General features: G+C 40.0%; 1 protein-coding gene across 2 annotated transcripts in view; it reads left to right on the top strand.

Annotated features, from left to right (window-relative positions):
* The window catches only part of trank1 (tetratricopeptide repeat and ankyrin repeat containing 1), a 107537-nt gene extending 89477 nt beyond the window's left edge, over window positions 1–18060 (top strand). For both annotated transcript variants that reach the window (XM_062958232.1, XM_062958233.1), the window contains 6 exons: window positions 1970–2073; window positions 3782–3914; window positions 5887–6032; window positions 9178–12203; window positions 14517–14618; window positions 17568–18060. In XM_062958232.1, the coding sequence (XP_062814302.1) occupies window positions 1970–2073; window positions 3782–3914; window positions 5887–6032; window positions 9178–12203; window positions 14517–14618; window positions 17568–17677 (3621 nt within the window). In that variant the 3' untranslated portion in view covers window positions 17678–18060. The remainder of the gene's footprint in view (window positions 1–1969; window positions 2074–3781; window positions 3915–5886; window positions 6033–9177; window positions 12204–14516; window positions 14619–17567) is intronic.
* The last annotated feature ends 587 nt before the right edge of the window (window positions 18061–18647 follow it).

Raw genomic sequence — 18647 nt, forward strand, 5'->3', positions numbered from 1 at the left:
TTTTCTACACATTGAGACTGCAAATTACAACTGTAATTACACTTTATACAATGCAATACAAATGCAATTCACGAACTATTACTAACTTGGTTAGATAATACTAAATAGCATTTTACCCCATTCACTTGAACATATATGGCTTCCAGGTTAGAGACACTAAGGCCCCTTCTATACTGCCATATAAAATCCGAATTATCTGCTTTGTAGACTGCATTATCTGGCAGTGTTGACTTATGTAATCAGTTTAAATCAGACAATGTGAATTATCTACATTGTTAATTGGATTATTTCTTAGTATAGAAGGGGCCTGAGAAAGTAAGTATTCCATTTTAAGTAGCTATAATGTCTCCTAGATGATGGCCATTTATAAAACAGGGTTATTGTATGTTTTTCGGGCTGTGTGGCCATGTTCCAGAAGTATTTTCTCCTGACGTTTCGCCTACATCTATGGCAGGCATCCTCAGAGGCTGTGAGGCATGGAAGCCATGCCTCACAGCCTCTGAGGATGCCTGCCATAGATGTGGGTGAAACGTCAGGAGAGAATACTTCTGGAACATGGCCACACAGCCCGAAAAACATTCAACAACCCTGTGATCCCGGCCATGAAAGCCTTCGACAACACATTTATAAAAAGCTTAAAATTCAGAACCCAGAATCATCTTTTTTTTTCTTTCTTTTAAAAATAAGGTTAAAAAAACAATTACATGGGCATGGGCAACCACCCTCCGCCCACCACAGAAACCAAGAATGACAAACACTCAGTGTTGGGGTAATAACAGGCCACAACTTGTGTATTGGTTACAAATGAGAAACAGGGTTGGCCGCCATGCATGGATCCTGGATCAGGAATCAGATACCCCGTTGCTGACTGATACCACTTAACCACACCAGGAAAAGCAGCTGTTTTCTGACCAGCACAATACAGGGACACTATCCTCGCAGTGCTGCCTTGGCTACTAGCTACTGTGCCACCTTGCAGCTGTGCCATTTCTATGGCCACCAACAGCCAAAAGATCACTGGCTGGGGAGTGACCCAGCCCAGCCTTAAGTAGGCTGCTGGTGGACCAACATGGTGGCCAGCCTGACTAATCGAGGCAGGGCGGGCCCATCAGTGAATGGCCAGCCAACTACAGTGCATGAAGTCAGCCCAGCACAGGGGGCTTCTGGGAAGAAGGAGCCCCCCAGGCGCAATGGTGGGCAGGAGGATGCCCCCTGCCACAATGCTCCTGTCCAGTAAGTCAGACAAGGTATTTTCCCAGTACTTTACAAACTTCTCTGGGTCCTTAAAAGTCCTAGTTTCTGTCTTTTTGGTGAACTGCTAACTATCCTCATGTTCTAAGGAGCATACTGAGCTGCATCAGAATATATAGGGATCTTTCACACATTTATGCTCTTTTTGCAGGCTTCCTACATACTTCTTCTTGATCTTGACTTTGTGAAACAAGGTGTTAGACTAGCTAGATCAGTGGTTACCAATCTTTGGGCCTCCAGGTGCTTTGGACTTCAACTCCCAGAAATCTCAGCCAGCTTACCAGCTGTTAGGAACTGTGGGAGCTGAAATCCAAAACATCTGGAGGCCCAAAGATTGGAAACCACTGAGCTAGATGGACCGTTTGTGTTGAGGTAGACAACTTGGTTAACTCCAGATATATTGAATTTCAACTGCTGTAGATATTGACCATTGATTATGTTGACTGGGACTTAAGGTAGTTGTAAACCTGGAGGATACTGGATGATCTCCTGTGGTTCTGCATGATCCAAGGAGGCTTCTTTTACAAACTGATCAAGTGCAGAAACTTGCAAGTTCAGCTGTTGTTGAAAACACAAAAACAGGAAGCAATGGTAACAAAAGCTAGCAACCCTACTTGTTCAGTGGCCCACCAGTCTAATCACTTTGTCATACTTCTGCTGTGTTGATTATATCCTTCAGCTCCAGCATCTTATGTAGGTATGATTATTGTTCTTTCAGGTGGCTGCTAAATGCTATCAAAAGGGAGGTGCAATTGAAAAGGAGAAACTGGCCTTGGCAAATGATGCTGTGCTTAATGTCCAGTCAAAGAAAATCACTCCCAAGTAAGTGGTTTCTAGATGTTTAAAAAGGCACGTATCTAGAAAGTTTGAGAAATATATGTTTAATCAGGCCGTGGTAATAAACTAATTATGTGTGAGTATATGCGGGTTTAGTCAGATGTACATATACTGTATCTGTGTTTTCTCCAATTTACCAATAGGGCAGATTATAATACTGTAATAGTAATTTTATTTTTTACCCACCTCTCCTCACGGCTTGAGGCGGGTTACAACATTGTTATAACACATAATTATTTAAGAACACTCCATATTAAAACATATTCCCTAAAATTCATATTAAAATAACACAAAACAAAAGTTAAAAATAGAGTGGAAGTTTAAAATTTGTCATTAAAACTATCCGGATAGGGCTGCCAGAAAAGATAGGTCTTCACTTACGTCTAAAATTCCGACAGCTGATCTAGGAGTCAGAACTCTACTGGCAGGTCATTCCATAGTTGTAGGGCGGCCAATGAAAAGGTCCTCTGGGTGCTCCTTGCCAGTCGGGTTCTGGCAGTCTGGAGCATATGCCCCCCAGAGGACTTCAGTGAGCAAGGCGGATTGTACGGAAGAAGTCGATCCTGTAGGTAACCTGAACAGCAATTACTGTTGCCCACTTTTGGTCTAAAACTATTTAGCTGTTTGTGATTCCTTTATTTTATCGCTTTTAAACTTATTTATTATGCAATGCTTTTGACACGAAATAAATAAATAAACCTGGACTCAAACCATGTAAGACTTTAAGATTAATACTAACACCTTATACTTTGTGTTGTTATATTTATTTAAGGGTTTTGGGGTTATTTTTTCAGTTAGTTTTTATAATTTTATATTGAGATTGTTTTATTCAATGTTTTGATTTGTTATTTGTTGTTTTTGGCATTTAATATTTGCCATTTTGTTACTTTTGCTGGAAACCATCCTGAGTCCCCTCAGGGAGAAAGGATGGGTTATAAATAAAGTATTATTATTATTATTATTATTATTATTATTATTATTATTATTATTATTATTACTTTGCCTTGGAAATTAATTGGTAGCCAGTGGAGTGACTACTAATATGCTCAGTCCTAGATGTCCCTGTAACCAATCTGGCTCCCATATTTTGAACCAACTGGAGTTTTTGAAATTGATACAAAGGTAGCCCAATGTAATGCACATTGCAGAAGTTCAATTTTGAGGTTACATGAACTACCATCTTAAGGTCCTCCAAATCTAGGAAGGGGCGCACCTGGCAGGTCAGCTAAAAGCTGATAGTAAGCACTCCTGACTGTCGCAGATGTGCAGAAAATTATAATATAAGTTTTGCTGGAGGGAACACATAGGGTATAGAACAGTGGTGTTTTGGCCTGCAACTCTCAGAAATCCCAGCCAGTTTACCAGCTATTAGGATTTCTGGGAATTGAGGGCCAAAACATCTGGGGACCCACAGTTGAGAAGCACTGGTATAGAACGTTGACACTTTTCACAGGTGAAAACTTTGTTTATCTTCAAAACATGTGGGGCAAAAAGGAGCAAAGCAATTTGGTCATTTAAACAATGGTGGTTTTCCAGCAGTTCAGTGGCTTATGAAGAGTAGCCATTAGTATACTTTTTAAAAGAGTTAAATGTTTTCAAATAGCTGTTGAAATGAAATATCTTTGATCACTCGACTGACTATTTTTAAATCTGTAATTAGGTTGTCATGTGATCATTTTTTTCTTATTAACAGGGAGAAGCAAATGGAATACATGAAACTGGCCAAAACCTACATAGAATGTGGTGAACCAAATTTGGCTCTCAAATGCCTTTTTCATGCCAAAGACTACCAGCGTTGTGCACAGCTTTGTGAAAAATTACGAAAGGTAAATATGTTCTACTATTTTCCAGGGTGGGAAAGAGTGGGGGAAAGCATAAATATAACTGTGCCATTGTTTCAGCTCTTAGACAATGCCCATAGAAGAGAAACTGCAGTTTAGAACGCCACCTTATTTTTCTCCGCTGGACTATAAATATCTGGTACAGCAGTTATTAGAAGTGGGATGGTTTAGGTGGGCTCTTTACCTTGCAGTTACTTGGCACAACAACCATTTATTTCATGCTACGTGTTGTAGTAGAGCCTGTGAGTAACGTTACAAACAGTAGTATGGGTGCCAGAAGGGGGAAAAGGGTTACTCGGGAGCAGGAATCTGATGATGAGCAGCAGAGAAAGAGGATCCAGGACATACTTACAGCACCTACAGATGAAGAGTCGTTTGAGGGATTCTCTGGGGATGATGGGTCAATGAGTGAAGGAGAAGGAGACACCATGGATTGGACTAAGATAAGTGAAGTGCAAGCTATTTGTGAGGCACCAACAACTAGTGATACCTTTATGGGGTTCTCTGGGAGTGAAGACTGGCAATCAGGGGATCCAACTGATTCTTGGGGGGATCTAAGTCTTGACAGGAGATGGAGGAATTGGAGAGAGAGTCAAGGGAATTTGCGTGAAGAGCTGGGAGCAGCTGCGGAGGATGGTGATGGGGCGGTGGTCAGTTCATCTTCTGATGGTGATTTGTAGATAAAAGTGGCTTCAGTGATGAGAAGTCTTTGCAGAAGGCAAGGTGTTGATGTGCGTTCGTGTGCTGGGTGCTGTGTATTGGGAAAGTTTCTTGTAGTCTTGCTGCTGCCTGTTTCATGTTTGGCGTTGGACTCGAATCTGCAGTTTGGACCTGAACCCGTTTGGCTAAAGACGCTGTTTCTGCAGACACTGGAGCAACGCTGCTTTGGATTCTTCCTGCTTTGACCTTGGACTTTGGCTGACAACGCTTCTCTTCTTGCAACTCCCTTTGTTAACCATTTGTGTACTGTGCCTTTTTGTTTTGCCTTAGAGCGCTTTGTTTGACTTGTTGCTCTTTGCATCCAATTGATCTGGATTACATTTCTGTTTACCTTTTGGACCGGGTCTGGTTTGGATTTTTGAGTTTTTGACCAGTGGAACTACATTTAAGTATCCCTGCGTCCTTTTCCTTTTGTTTCAATAAACTCTGTTTTGAAGTCACTTTTAAGTCTGGCCCTTTAAGGCATCTGTGATTCCAATACTACCTGCTTTTCACATTTCTTCACCTACATACGGTCACTTGGTAGATATGGCAAGCCTGATTGATGACTCAAATCCCCAAATGTGTTGTGTGGAATGTATGTGAGTGAGATTGATTTAAGATCAGCCATAGGAAAGCAGCAAGAGGGATAGTGTGCTGACGGGCTTAGATCTAACCATCATCCCGTTTGGTACTGGTTGTGCTACAATATAAATCAGATGGAGGCATGAGGTTCTCCAGCTATTGCTGAACTACTGAATCCATCCATTCTATTCAACATTGCCAATGGCGGGAGGCTATGGTACTAGCAATCCAGTGACAATTGCCAATCTCTTTTCTCAGATGCATTTTTGAAAAGGAAGACTTTGTTATAGTAGTTTTGAAAAAAAAAATTGAAGTGACTCACATGTGTACTTTTCATTTTCTTTTCACTGATTATGGAATGTTTGATGACTTTGCAAGTAATGTACAAATTGGCTCTGCTGAAATATATTCTGTCTGAGTTAACTTGATGTACAAGCTCTTGAGTTTTTATTTGTAATGATGTTAACTTGTAATTCTCTATTAACATAGAAGAATTGACACTTCTTTTTCCAATCAGGAAAAGAAGACTATTCTATCATGGTCCAGTCCTACTTCCTCCAATTGTGATATGTCCTGTTTGTTTTGTTTTTACAATATTTGCATGTTTAATTAGACACAACTATAAAGTATTATTATTATTATTATTATTATTATTATTATTATTATTACGCAGGTGAAAGAGGCTGCATATTACTATAAGAGAGCTCAGTGCTACAAGGATGCATACAGGTGTTTTGAACAGATTCAGGAATTTGATCTAGCAATTAAAATGTGCTGCCAAGACAAACTGTATGAAGAAGCAGCAAAAACTGTTGAAAGGTCTGTATTTTTTAAAAAAGAACTTGTCATTAGTAATATTCATTCCCTCTCTTTTTTCTATGTCCACTTTTTATTTAACATACTAATTCTAAATAACTGCAGTTAGGCTGTATTTCAGACAACATTTTTAAACAGTTTCAGCACTGCATGAATGTAGGCTTAGTAAGAATGTTTTTACATTGATATTGCAATATCAGGAATGCAAAACATAAAACTTGTGCACAAAAAGATAATCTCCCACTCTCCCTATGCATTTGATGTGAAAAAGGTAAAACCATTGTATTTGTATTCCTCATCGAAGGTGGAATGGGGAAATTACTGTGTTTTGAATTGGGGTTAAGATTGTCTGGTTTTCATTAGCAATATGAGACAGGCTGAATTCTTAGATGGGCAACAATACAGCAGCATATTATAAGTCATGCTAGTCTTTACAGGTGCACTGCCACTGTATTGTCTTTATCCACATTTTCCACTGTTAGCCTACCACATTTCAGAACACTCATCCACAAATTTTTGGAGAATTTTTAAATCTTTTACAAACTATTTTTTTAAACTACGTAGCTATCTACTTGAATTTTATATGCAATGCACAAAATATCCAGAGCATCAATCCACCCAAGTTTCAGAAAGTTTCACACATCTACTGATTTTGGGGGATTTTAAAAAGTTTAGACAAAATCGTTTGTCTCTAAAAAGCCACAACAGCAATCCCCTTGAATGTCTGTCGAACAGTGTGTCTATATGACACAAAATGAATCATAGAACTTCAACTTAGCACAGATTTATACTATTACGTACTTTATAGATTCAATAATTTTATTTATTATTAGACTGATTCTAAACATTTCTGACGCTGAGCACTGCATTCTGGGAAATGTAGTTTTAGGGCAGGGCCTTTTGAATTTTCTGCCACAGGGGACTTTGCCTTCCCAAACTTCATTGCTGTGTTCTCAGTCTCCAACCCAACTAGCTGCCCTTCATTATGGCGACCAGCAAACAGCCTCGGTCTAGCAATGGCCTCTTTGGCTTTATCAATGTTGCTTAAAGGCTTCTGAATGTTACAGAATCTGAATGTCAAATATCTTCAGAGCCCTTTTTAAAAATGTTTCAACTACTATGAGATTATTTGCCCTTGAACAGAAGCCCAAATGCCAATGTGTTGTTGATCTTATAGTCTTAGTTACAGGAATAATAACAAAATAAATAAATATTCCATATATTTATCATAAATATATGATAAATATATTCTGTTGGTGTACATTGGCTGCATGGGAAAGCTATACAAATAAACCCTGCAAATTTATTGCTGCAGATTAGCATTCACTGTGACTTCTTGTATTCCGCTGTTTGTAATTCATTGGTTCTTTGATTCTTAAATTTTTCTCCCCCCTTCCTGCATGTTTCTTAATAGCAATTTGTTTGCATGAATTTAATTACTAACTAATAATGGGACTAAAGATAGTTTTGCACAGCCCTAATTATATTATATACTAGCTTGGGAACCCGGCAATGCCCGGGTTATTTGATAAAGGCATTATTTGTCTCTGATTGTTAGGTATTCTCAGTTTGGAGTGGGTGAACTACAATTCCCAGAATTGTGGGTCAATCCTCCCCAAACCCTGCCAGTATTCAAAGTTGGCCATTTTGGGTCTGTGTACCAAGTGTGGTCCAGATCTGTCATTGGCTGGTCATCGCCTGGCTGCAGTGCTCTCTGGATGGGGGTGAACTGCTATAACTCCCAGATTCCAGGGGCAATTGTCCCAAAACATCCACAGGAGGCTATGTTGAGTCTGTGTGCCAAGTTTGATCCAGATCTGTCGTTGGCTGGGTTCAGTGCTCTTTGGATGCAGGTGAACTACAACTCCCAAAATCAAGGCCCATTCCCACAAACCCCTGCAGTATGTTCAGTTGGTAATGAGGCTTCTCTGTGCAAAGTTTGGTCCCGGTCCATTGTCAGTGGGGGTCACTGTTTCTCTGGATGCAGGTGAACTATAAATCCCTTTCCTCCACACTTGTCCAATATGCTCTTTTGGTTATGGGGGCTCTGTGTGCCAAGTTTGGTCTTGGTCCATCATCGGAAGGATTCGGAGTGCTCATTCATTGCAGGTGAACTATAAATCCCAGTACCTACTACTCCCAAATGTCCAGGCCAATTCCCCTCAAAACCCACCATGATTCAAATCTGGGCATATTGGGTATGCATGGCAAGCTTGGCCGAGAGCCATCATTGTTTGGGTTCATAGTATTCTGGGTGTAGGTGAACTACATTCTCTACATTCCTCTACATTCCCCAGTAAGAGTCACAGTGCTCTGACTTGATGCAGGTGAACTACAACTTCCACCATGTTGACTCAATCCCCCAAACTCCTCCAGGAAGTGTAGTTTTGCTGTGTTTGTTATGCAGACAGATTTGAAAGGGGAGGGCAGTAGGCGGGGTCATGCAAACTTCATACTAATGGAGAACCCTGGGATGCCTGCCTATGGTGGAGGACAATGCAAAATCTAGGATGAAATGATCCCCAAACGAAAGCATTCCTTGGGTGGTGGGCCGTAGTATTTGGGGAGGATATTGGCAGGGTGTGGGCTACATTTTCATGGAGCTTGCTGTAACCGCAATGTCAGTCGAAAAGAGTGATTTGGTGGCTCCTTAGCAGTGGGAACTATAGCCTGTTTGTGGAGTCCGGGGGCTGTCTGTGTTAACAGACACCCGTGCCACATACACACTCATACAGGGTTTCACTTTTATTATGGATATAGAAGATATATAGATATAGATATAGATATGGGTGGTTACACTTACATACAAATTCAAATTAAGAACAAACCTGCAGAACCTATCTTGCTTGTAACTTGAGGACTGCCGGTATTCTAGAAATGTTAAAAAATATTGCTGTGTTATCCATTTACATGATTTACTTAGGCATACGACACAGACCTTCTGATATACTGAGCCAGGGACCTCTTTTTTGCATTAAATTGTTAAAATCGTATTTGTTGACATAATTTTTCATGTAGAATCATGAGTTTTTCCCAAGGTTTCTTCTCTTTAGTAGTCTTTTTAGTATGTGTTATGTCTCAACAGATGTTCAATCACATATTTATTTCCATTTCACAATTAACATTTATGGATATGTATTGATTTTAGGTATGAGAAAATGCTGCAACATGAAAAACAGCCAGATTCCAAACTTTCATATACAGCTAACCAGTTTTATTTGGAAGCAGCTGCAAAATATTTACATGCAAACAGAAGCAGTGCTATGATGGAGATGCTTTCCCACCTTGACACCGAAGACCAGCTTGTTTTCTTGAAAGAACATAAATGTTTTTCTGAAGTAGCTGGGCTTTTGAAAAAGGAAGGCAGAGACGAAGAAGCTGCTAAGTTTATGAAACAGCATGGATTTTTATTGGAAGCAGCCAAGCTTTCTAAACAAATGGACTTTCAAGCATCATGCTTACTTGCTGCGGCTCGCCATGGTGTAGCAGGCTGTTATGATCTGGAGAATTTGCCAGCCATCTTGGAAGAAGCCTTACATCTCTGTGAAGAAACAAACCAAAAGTCTGGCAGAGCAGAGGCAACTTATTTGAAGGGTGTTCTAAGCAAAGACTTCTCTATATTGAGGGAGGCTTTCCACAGTTTCTTGCAAGTGAATCACACTGCAGGCGCTGTGGAAGCATTGTTTAAAGCCTCAGGTTGTGCAGGAGGAAATGAAGCCTTCCTGCGATTATCATCACAAGGAATTGGGGCACTTCTGAAATTAGTAAAAGCATTCCAAAAAGAAGACACCAATGCTGAGAGAGACATGGTGAAGTCCTGTTTTGAATACTTCGGTATTGTGCCAGTAGACAACAAGATTTGCCAGATCTCCCAGAATGAAGCAGAATGTTTACTGGAATATTTTCCTGAAAGCTTAAACCTGAGAGGGAAGAAAAGTGATCACTTCACTGCAAGTATGGAAGAGGTGAAAATTGTCCTGAAGAGGCATTTGTTGAATAGGCTGACTACCATTGTTCACCATCTCCTTGAAAGGAACTTCCCCAATATTTGTGCCAAGTTCATTGCAGGCTTGAAGTGTGAGGACAAAGCCTGTGAAGACTTCCATGGAGTTTTATCATATGGAGAGATAAAATCTGTCTTTCAGTGTAAAATGCATCTGGCTGCAATAAATTGGTTCCTCTTAGAAGCCAAACAAGTGTTCCCAAAAGATTTGCTTTGTGAGCGTAATGCCATTGATGAATTGTTGACAGCCGATAAATATGTTTTGAGCAGATCCCTTATAAATGCCATCTTTCCTAAACATTTCCATCTGAGAATGATCTCCAAAGACCCACTGGCATGCAAAAACATCCTAAGTCTTCAAGGCGGTGGCTATGTAACTTCTAATCCTTGCAGAATGGTGTTGAGGGAATATGTCCTATCTGAGTTCAAAAACCAGACTCCTCAAAACAGAAGAGAATCTACTGATTTATTGCTGAGAACAATGCAAGTCCTCGCCTTAACTGGTCATTATCCTGAAGAGTTTGAGAGGCTTCTTGACAGAGAAGAAGATGACTATAACAGAGAACTAAAAATGACACAAAATAAGCAGAGAGGGAATACCAGAGACACTGAAGGAAGGCGTGGTATGTTGTTGCCTGACAAATACGCTGGAAATGCTGGCAGCATCCACTTGTGTTTCATTCGACTCTTACAGGAGTCCTTAGACCAGCTCTACATTTATAGAAATCCAGAGAAGTGTAAATGGCTGTTCTACCGTTTCATGAATGTCTTGGTAAAGAAGTGCACTTATCCCTTGATTCCAAGCATAGGCAACACAGTGACTTTGCTAGAGTTTCAGTTTATTTTTTGTTGTGCCATCCTTATGCGCCTCTCCAAAAGCATGACTCTTTGCCTTCCGAAGAGTTACATTGCTTTCTGCCACTATTGGGATTTTTTTTTCACCAAGGGAGACCGACAAAAATGCATGTTTTCTATTATACAGGATTATAGGCCAGAAGATACAAAACAAGCCATACAGCTATTCAAACATCAGCTGACATATTTAGCAGATGTTCTGTGCAAATATGAAAACTTCAGTGTACTCCTGGATGCTTTTAATGACCCTGATTCTGTTGTATCAGGAGAGGCTGAACGTACTGTTGTCCTTTGCTTGGTGATGCTGGTGAATGCAGATCAAGTGCTTGGTTGGAAATATAAAAGCATTTTATCAGAACATTTCCCTGCTCTCAAGGAAAGCCTTATAGAAATGAAGAAAGAGTGTCCTTCTAAAGTACCTGAAAGGTTGTTTAAAACTGTGGACATGATGTGCAGAGCCACTAATGTTAAAGAAGTCATTGAAGGCCTCAAAGAGTTGCTGTTTTGCCGAGATGAAGAGTTTTTGGCTGACTGTTGCTGGAGATGGGATCCCAAAGGAACTCGGGGTTCCAGGCATGAAAATAATAAAGGGATCAGAGGTATCTATTACAGAGTTGCAGACATAGGCAGATTTTCACATGTCAGTCAGGCACCATATTTGGAAGAGCCAGAGCCAGATTTTGAAGAAAACATATACTTTGAAGAAAGAGAAGATCCACTAGCTAGTTTAGCATCAGTAAGGCAGCAAAAGCAACAACAAGCTCTTGTCAAGCGGAAGTTGCGGTGCCTTTTCCTGTTTGTTCGTTGTTGCGTTAGATGGCAGCGGCTGTCTTGTTCAAAACCAGAGACCTTGGAAATGACATTGGGGATTTTCAAAAAAGCAGATATTGATAAAACACAGTGTGATCTCTGTGGCATCAAATTTGCCCAAAGCCCTCTGAACTTTACTCCTACGATCGAGCACTCAGAAAAAGAACCTACAGAAGAGACACCAACTGAAATGGAGTGGGAAGAAGGTGCAGAAAAGCAGGAAAGCTTTGTGGCCAGTGAAACATTTGAACATCATATCTCCCTGCGTGAACATGAAAACAAAAGCATTTCTTACCAGAAATATTTTGAGTTTTTCAGAAGCAAGATAGAACCATTAGTCCATAATGGGAATAAGGTGGTGGAAAAGATTGTGGAGAATACCTGCATCAAGAGTCACTTTTCTACCAATGAGCATTCTAAGTTAGAGCAGAGGAAAATTGAAGAGGGCATTAAGAGAATTCGTGATGCTGTAGAAGATATCTACAAGAGGAAAGCATGGATTGATGGTAAGACACTTTGGCTATGTCTCAGCAGTCAGGAAAAATCTTTACTATCAGAAATTCAAAGACAAAACCTTTAATTCATCTGAATGAAATGTTTACCAAGCCAATGCAATTTTCAGTATTAGTTCATTCTCATAAATACTTTTAAATTAGTTTTAGATGATGAGTATATATCTACCAACTCTTGAGGGGTGGTTACATTGATTAACCCATACTGCCCATACTGGGGTGCAGCTTTGTTATATTTTTGGACCTTTCTGGCCATTAAGCTTAGAAGAGAACTTGTTTGCAGGAGGAGTCTATTGCGAGGCATCATTTGCTAAAATAATTTTTAGTGTAGTTCTGGAAGTGCCATTTGTGCAACCTGCAGACCACATTTTCCTATGTTTTAGATCCATAGGAATATATGAATAGCAGGACTAGATAATATTAAAAGCTTGTTTAATAATAATAATAATAATAATCAACATCATCATCTTTATTTGTATCTCTCCGAAGGGACTCAGGGCGGTTTCCAACATATAAGGCAAACATTCAATTGCCGGAAGGAAACCATACGAACAATAAATGAAATAGACATATTCAACAATATAACACAACATAATTACCTTGTTAAAACACACTAAAAGTAAAAATAAAATATTTTAAAATACCCATCTCATTGTAGCTCCATCAGTAAAAGGTTCAACAAACCAGTGGCCAAGATTACAAGATGAACGTGGCCAACTATAAAAGGGCTGGGCCAGGGATAGTGCAACAATGTATCACAGGGCCAGAGAAGTGGATAAAGTGCAGGACAGAGTGTCAGAGTGTTATCAGGTTACCTAGGGACTGGGCCAAGGGATTAATCATTCTTGGGAATTTGCTGGAACATCCAGGTTTTCAAGTCACTCCGACAGGAGGACAGTGTGGGAGCTTGCCTAATTTCCCTGGGGAGGGTGTTCCAGAGACGCCGGGGGGGGGGGGGCACCACCGAGAAGGCTCTCCTTCCCTTGTCATCACCAGTCATGCTTGTGACAGTGGTGGAAACAAGAGGAGAGCCTCCCCAGCAGATCTTAGAGCCCGTGCTGGTTCATAGGAGGAGATGCGATCCCGAAGATAGATGCGCCCGAATAGTTTAGGGCTTTATAGGTCAAAACCTGCACCATAAATTGGGACTGGAAACTTCTCAGCAGCCAGTGGAGCTGCTTTAATAGGGGTGTCGTACATTCCCTATAATTAGCTCCAATTAGAAGCCTAGCTGCCGACCTTTGTACCATTTACAGTTTCCAGGCCATCTTCAAAGGCAGCCCCACGTAGAGTGCATTGAAATAATCCACTCTGGATGTCACCAAGCCATGAGCCACCATGGCCAAGTCTACCTTCTCGAGGTATGATCGCAGCTGGCACACAAGCTTTAATTGTGCAAAGACCTTCCCGGCCACCAACGACACTTGGGCATCAAGCATCAGTTCTGAATCCAGGAGGACTCCCAGACTGCGGACCTGTGTCCTCAGGGGGAATGTAACTCCATCAAGCACAGGTTGCCACCCAATACCTCAATTGGCCTCATGACTGACTAGGAGGATCTCTGTCTTGTCTGGATTAAGCTTCAGCTTGTTAGCCCTCATCCAATCCATCACAGCTGCCAGGTACTGGTTCAGCATCCGGAAGGCTTAGTCCAGCATTCTATATGTGGTATCCCTTTGTCCTCAAAATGTGTTTCAGATTGTCTTTCATGGCAATATGCAATGCCCATCTTCTTTTTTTCTCCCATGGTATTTTCTTTGGGAATTTTACACTTTTTGAACTCCATGCAATACAGCAGAACTGAGTTCTAGGTAAGCATGAAAAGAATTACTCTGTAGTCAGGGAAAGGCAGCTTGTTTCCTTTCTCATTATTTTCTTCTAGTAAAATCTTCATGTTTGATAGAATGCCATTAATTTGTATGTGAATCCTATGATTTATATTAGGTTTTTCACTTGAATTCTTCCTTGAAATTCAGTCCTGAATATGCTTTCTTCGAACTGTAACACTGGGTTCAGTGGGATTTCATTCAGAACAAGCATAGATGGGATCAATTTGACTTCCTTAAGGAAGGGAAAGCAATTTGGACTTCGAGACTGAGATAACTTGAATTCTTTAAATTCCTTCTTTATCTCCCACCATTTTGTGACTTTATCTCCCACCATTTGTGACAGACAATATGCCCTTCTTGACTGTTGATTTGTAGCGGCCCCAACAGTGCTTTCGTAAAATGTCTACTGTACACATGAACCCCAAAAGATTGGGAGCCACAGTTTTAACTTACTGCATCAATAAATATTCTATTTTAGCTGAAGAAATCATGTCCAAGTTGGCTCGTGGATTGGAATCAAATGTAGACAGTGCTGTGAAATGGCTGGAGAAGATGGAATCCTCCCTGCTAAAGGAGGAAGGTATGTTTCTAGTTTTACATGAATCTGTACAGAGGTTGTATCTATTAACAAGTTTTATTTTGTTTAGAGGTCAGTAGTACTGTGATTTGCAAGAATGGTGAGGAAGCGCTTGATCTGTTGTGCCATCAGTAAGGCACAGTCAACATTCACTGGTTAAACCTTAGCAAAGTTTTTGGTGCTTTAGTTTTTAGGGCTGTTCTTTGTATTATTTGGGGCACTGATTCAGAAAATTGCATTGGATAGACAACATCAGCTCTTAGATATGGTTGAATGTATAGTGAAAAGTTTGTATCACGAATCTGCTGTGTGAAATAAGTTGATTTTCACATAGTACACTTTTCTTTTGATGTTTAATATGTTTCCTTCATACTTAAAGCATATTTATTGAAACACTATATTAAAATATCCTGATTTTAATGGGAGAGCAGAGTGAAGAGTGTTAAATGGCATATGTTCAGTATCTCAGAAACTAAATAGGGGGGAACTGGTGCCATTTCTGGAATCAGCAAGTCAAATATATCCTGAAACAGATCTGACATTTGAGGCATCAAATATGTGTTGCCAGTGGCTGCCACCTAAACTTTTGCCCTATGCCATTTTCAAGTAGAACTTTGATTACAGACTATAAATGGTGAAATTTGGGAGGAAACCAAACTGGCAGGTGACTAAGAGAAACTTAGGAAAAGGGGGAGGACAGAGGAGAAAATGCTCTTCTCCATTGATTGTTCCACTGCCATATTTCCAGTTCCAACACTGCAGTCATGGACAGGTTTTCCTTCTTTCCTTCCTCCCCACTCTTCTGCTGTCTCACAAGTGCATAAGCTGGAGAAAAAGGAGCCCTTAACATGCCTGAAAGGACAGTTCTATTTGCCATTGTCTCACATCTCTCCTCTTCTTCGCACCATCACCTGCCATTTGCAGGCCATGCACTCATACATCTTCATGCCACCATCCTGTATGGAGTGGGGAGAGGAGAAGAAAAGGGGAAGGGTCTGAGGAAGGCAATACAATGGAGAGACACAGAGCTTGTATCTACTCAAAAGACTTAACCAAGTGGGAAGGGTAATAGAGGAGGAGGAGGAGAGCAAGAGGAAGGAGCCAAGAGAGGCAAAGGAAATGGAGAGTGGGAAGAGCTCCAGTGCGGAGCAATAGTCTGATCTTGGATGTGGCTGGGAATTGCATTGTGGTGAAGGTGGACACTTTGTTACCATTGCAGAAGATTGCAGGCACAGTGGGCACTCTGGTCGACACTAAGGTGTACTTGATATGTGACAGGTGGAGGTTGTTGATACGGGGACCCTTAATGTCATGATGATGGTGATGATTATTACTTGATAAACAACAAGTTTAGTACACAGCAAACAAGATCACTATACTGGCTGTTGTATTGGATCACACGTTGGACACTTCCCAAGTGTCTAGGACTATGTGATGCATCGGTGAATAATGCGTGCAGATCCGGGTAGAGTGGCCTTTTGCAGCTGACAGGTGGTAATTATATTTTTAATTGCTGGCCAATGTATTTAGGTACCATGGGACCACCTTGACGACAGGGTATGCGGGTGGGTTTGGGTTATTCGAAAACCATCGATCAGTCAGCTCCGGATCAGCACCCTGATGAATTGGTGAACTTCTGCCCTTCACCAATTCTCCTCCAATGTCAGACTGCTGGTCTCTCCCGTTCTGAGAAGCAGTACAGAATCAAAGACATCTGCAGTTTAAACTCTTATTTAATATTCACAAAGCTATATTTACATCGCAGCAAAAGCCATCGCTGGAAGCAGGCATTCTTTCTTTGCCTCTCGGCTCAGCACACACAGTTCAACAGATAAGAAGCACATTCCTTAGTCCGAAGGAAGTCCTGTCCTCCAAGGCTGGTAATCATGTCGTATAGGCCACAGCAGGCTGTCAGTCAAACTGGCCTGCTGTTAACTGTTTCATTGCTGAAACACACACTTGCAAAACAGCAAAAACACTTGATTCACATTTCATACAGACACGCAACCAAAATCCAACACACCTTTACTGGCTTGTGCCAGAGTCTTTGCAGTTCGATCTTTAAATCCTCACATCGTGTCAGCTTTTCCAGTTGCTTCTTGTCAATACTGCTATCTCCTGGGATTTCTATTATTATTATTATTATTATTATTATTATTATTATTATTATTATTATTATTATTATTATTATTATTATACCCCACTTTATCTCTCCCACAGGAGACTCAAAGCAACTTAACATAAAAATATCAGCATTCAATTTAAAATATTACAAATATGCAAACATTAACACAGAATTAAATATAAACAGTATTAAAAATACCCAGTTGAAACTGGCCACAGTAGTTATAATAGCCTGGGCCCAGATGTGAATGAACCATTTGTGTGAGCTCAAAATTGCCACAGTTACAGGCAAACTGCTCCCCCCCCCCCTTTTGTACAGCTTTCTGTTTACATACAGTAGAGTCTCACTTATCCAAGCTTCTGGATTATCCAAGCCATTTTTGTAGTCAATGTTTTCAATATATCATGATACTTTGGTGCTAAATTTGTAAATACAGTAATTACAACATAACATTACTGCGTATTGAACTACTTTTTCTGTCAAATTTATTGTATAACATGATGTTTTGGTGCTTAATTTGTAAAATCATAACCTAATTTGATGTTTAATAGGCTTTTCCTTAATCCCTCCTTATTATCCAAGATCGCTTATCCAAGCTTCTGCCAGCCCGTTTAGCTTGGATAAGTGAGACTCTACTGTACCTTGAAAAAAGGAGGGTGGCAGAATATAAATACAATCTAACTATTTTATTATAATTGAAACCAATGTGAAAAATGACTGCATGGGTTCAAATTATTATTTTCCCAGAAAGTGGACTTGATACATACTTCATGCTTATTGCTTTGATCTTTTTTTTTAACTAGTGTCTTCCTTTCATTTTAAACTAGAGTTTGACTGTGACAAAGACTCGGACAGTAAAGAAAATTATGAAGAGCAAGGATTTCCAGAACTTAAAAAAAAGCCCATAAGAAAGAAGGGGCGCCGAAGACGCAAATAGGTTGTTTGAAAAAACTGCCAAGGTTTACTTTTCTGTTAACTTTCTGTTAAAGTGTTTTTTTAAAAAATAAAATCAGGGAAATGCTATTTTGCTGGACATTCAACTTTAATGTAACTGGGAAGCAGCTGTTAGTTCTTAAGACCCTATGCCTATTTTTACTGGGTCTCTCAAAAAGACTGGGATTGATTGTATTTTGTAACATGTTTTAATATCAGCTGTTATTTCAATGTGCTTTAAAACATTCCTTCAGAGTGCCATTTTTGTATATAAAATGTGTTTATATATTTACATGTGTTTTTAATGAGAACAATTTTATACATTTGAAATTCTGAAAACAAATGTATGGAAGATTTAAAAAGAAAATAAAAGTATTGATTTTACAACATGTTTTGTGTTTTCAATACCAATAATGTAATTTATTCTACAACACATATGGGTAAATAGAAGTCATAAGGCCCCCTGTGGCCTTTTACTGCTCTCTGTGCTCAGACATAAGGGAATGCTTTGATCCACTTCCTTCTGCTACCCAGTGTCTCAAACATGGGATAGTAGAGGAACAGGGTTGCTATTTTCCTACTACTATTAACAGTAAGAAGGGAGCAACCAAGATCAGGTCTATTGGGGGAAATGCAAGAAAAGATATTATCCCCTTTCTCTCCAGCACCATTCAATGATTTCATGGTTAATTTCAGCAGACAGAAAGAAGAAATTAGGAAACTGGGCTTCATGAATCAGGAGTACAATTTTTGAGGGGAGGAAAAAGCATTTTAAGTCCTACAATGTAACAGACCAGAAATTGAACAGACAGGAGACCCCCAAGTTCATTACCAATACAATCTAATATAGAAAGTGTCAGGTCAATTTACATTATACATATATCATAGTAACTTTCCACACAATTGCCTTTCCAGACCGGATGTTTCCATTATCTTCCAGGCTAGGTATCAAAATGTACTTTACAGAGATTTCT

This window comes from Anolis carolinensis, chromosome 6 (genome assembly GCF_035594765.1).
Source record: "Anolis carolinensis isolate JA03-04 chromosome 6, rAnoCar3.1.pri, whole genome shotgun sequence".
NCBI lineage: Eukaryota > Metazoa > Chordata > Lepidosauria > Squamata > Dactyloidae > Anolis > Anolis carolinensis.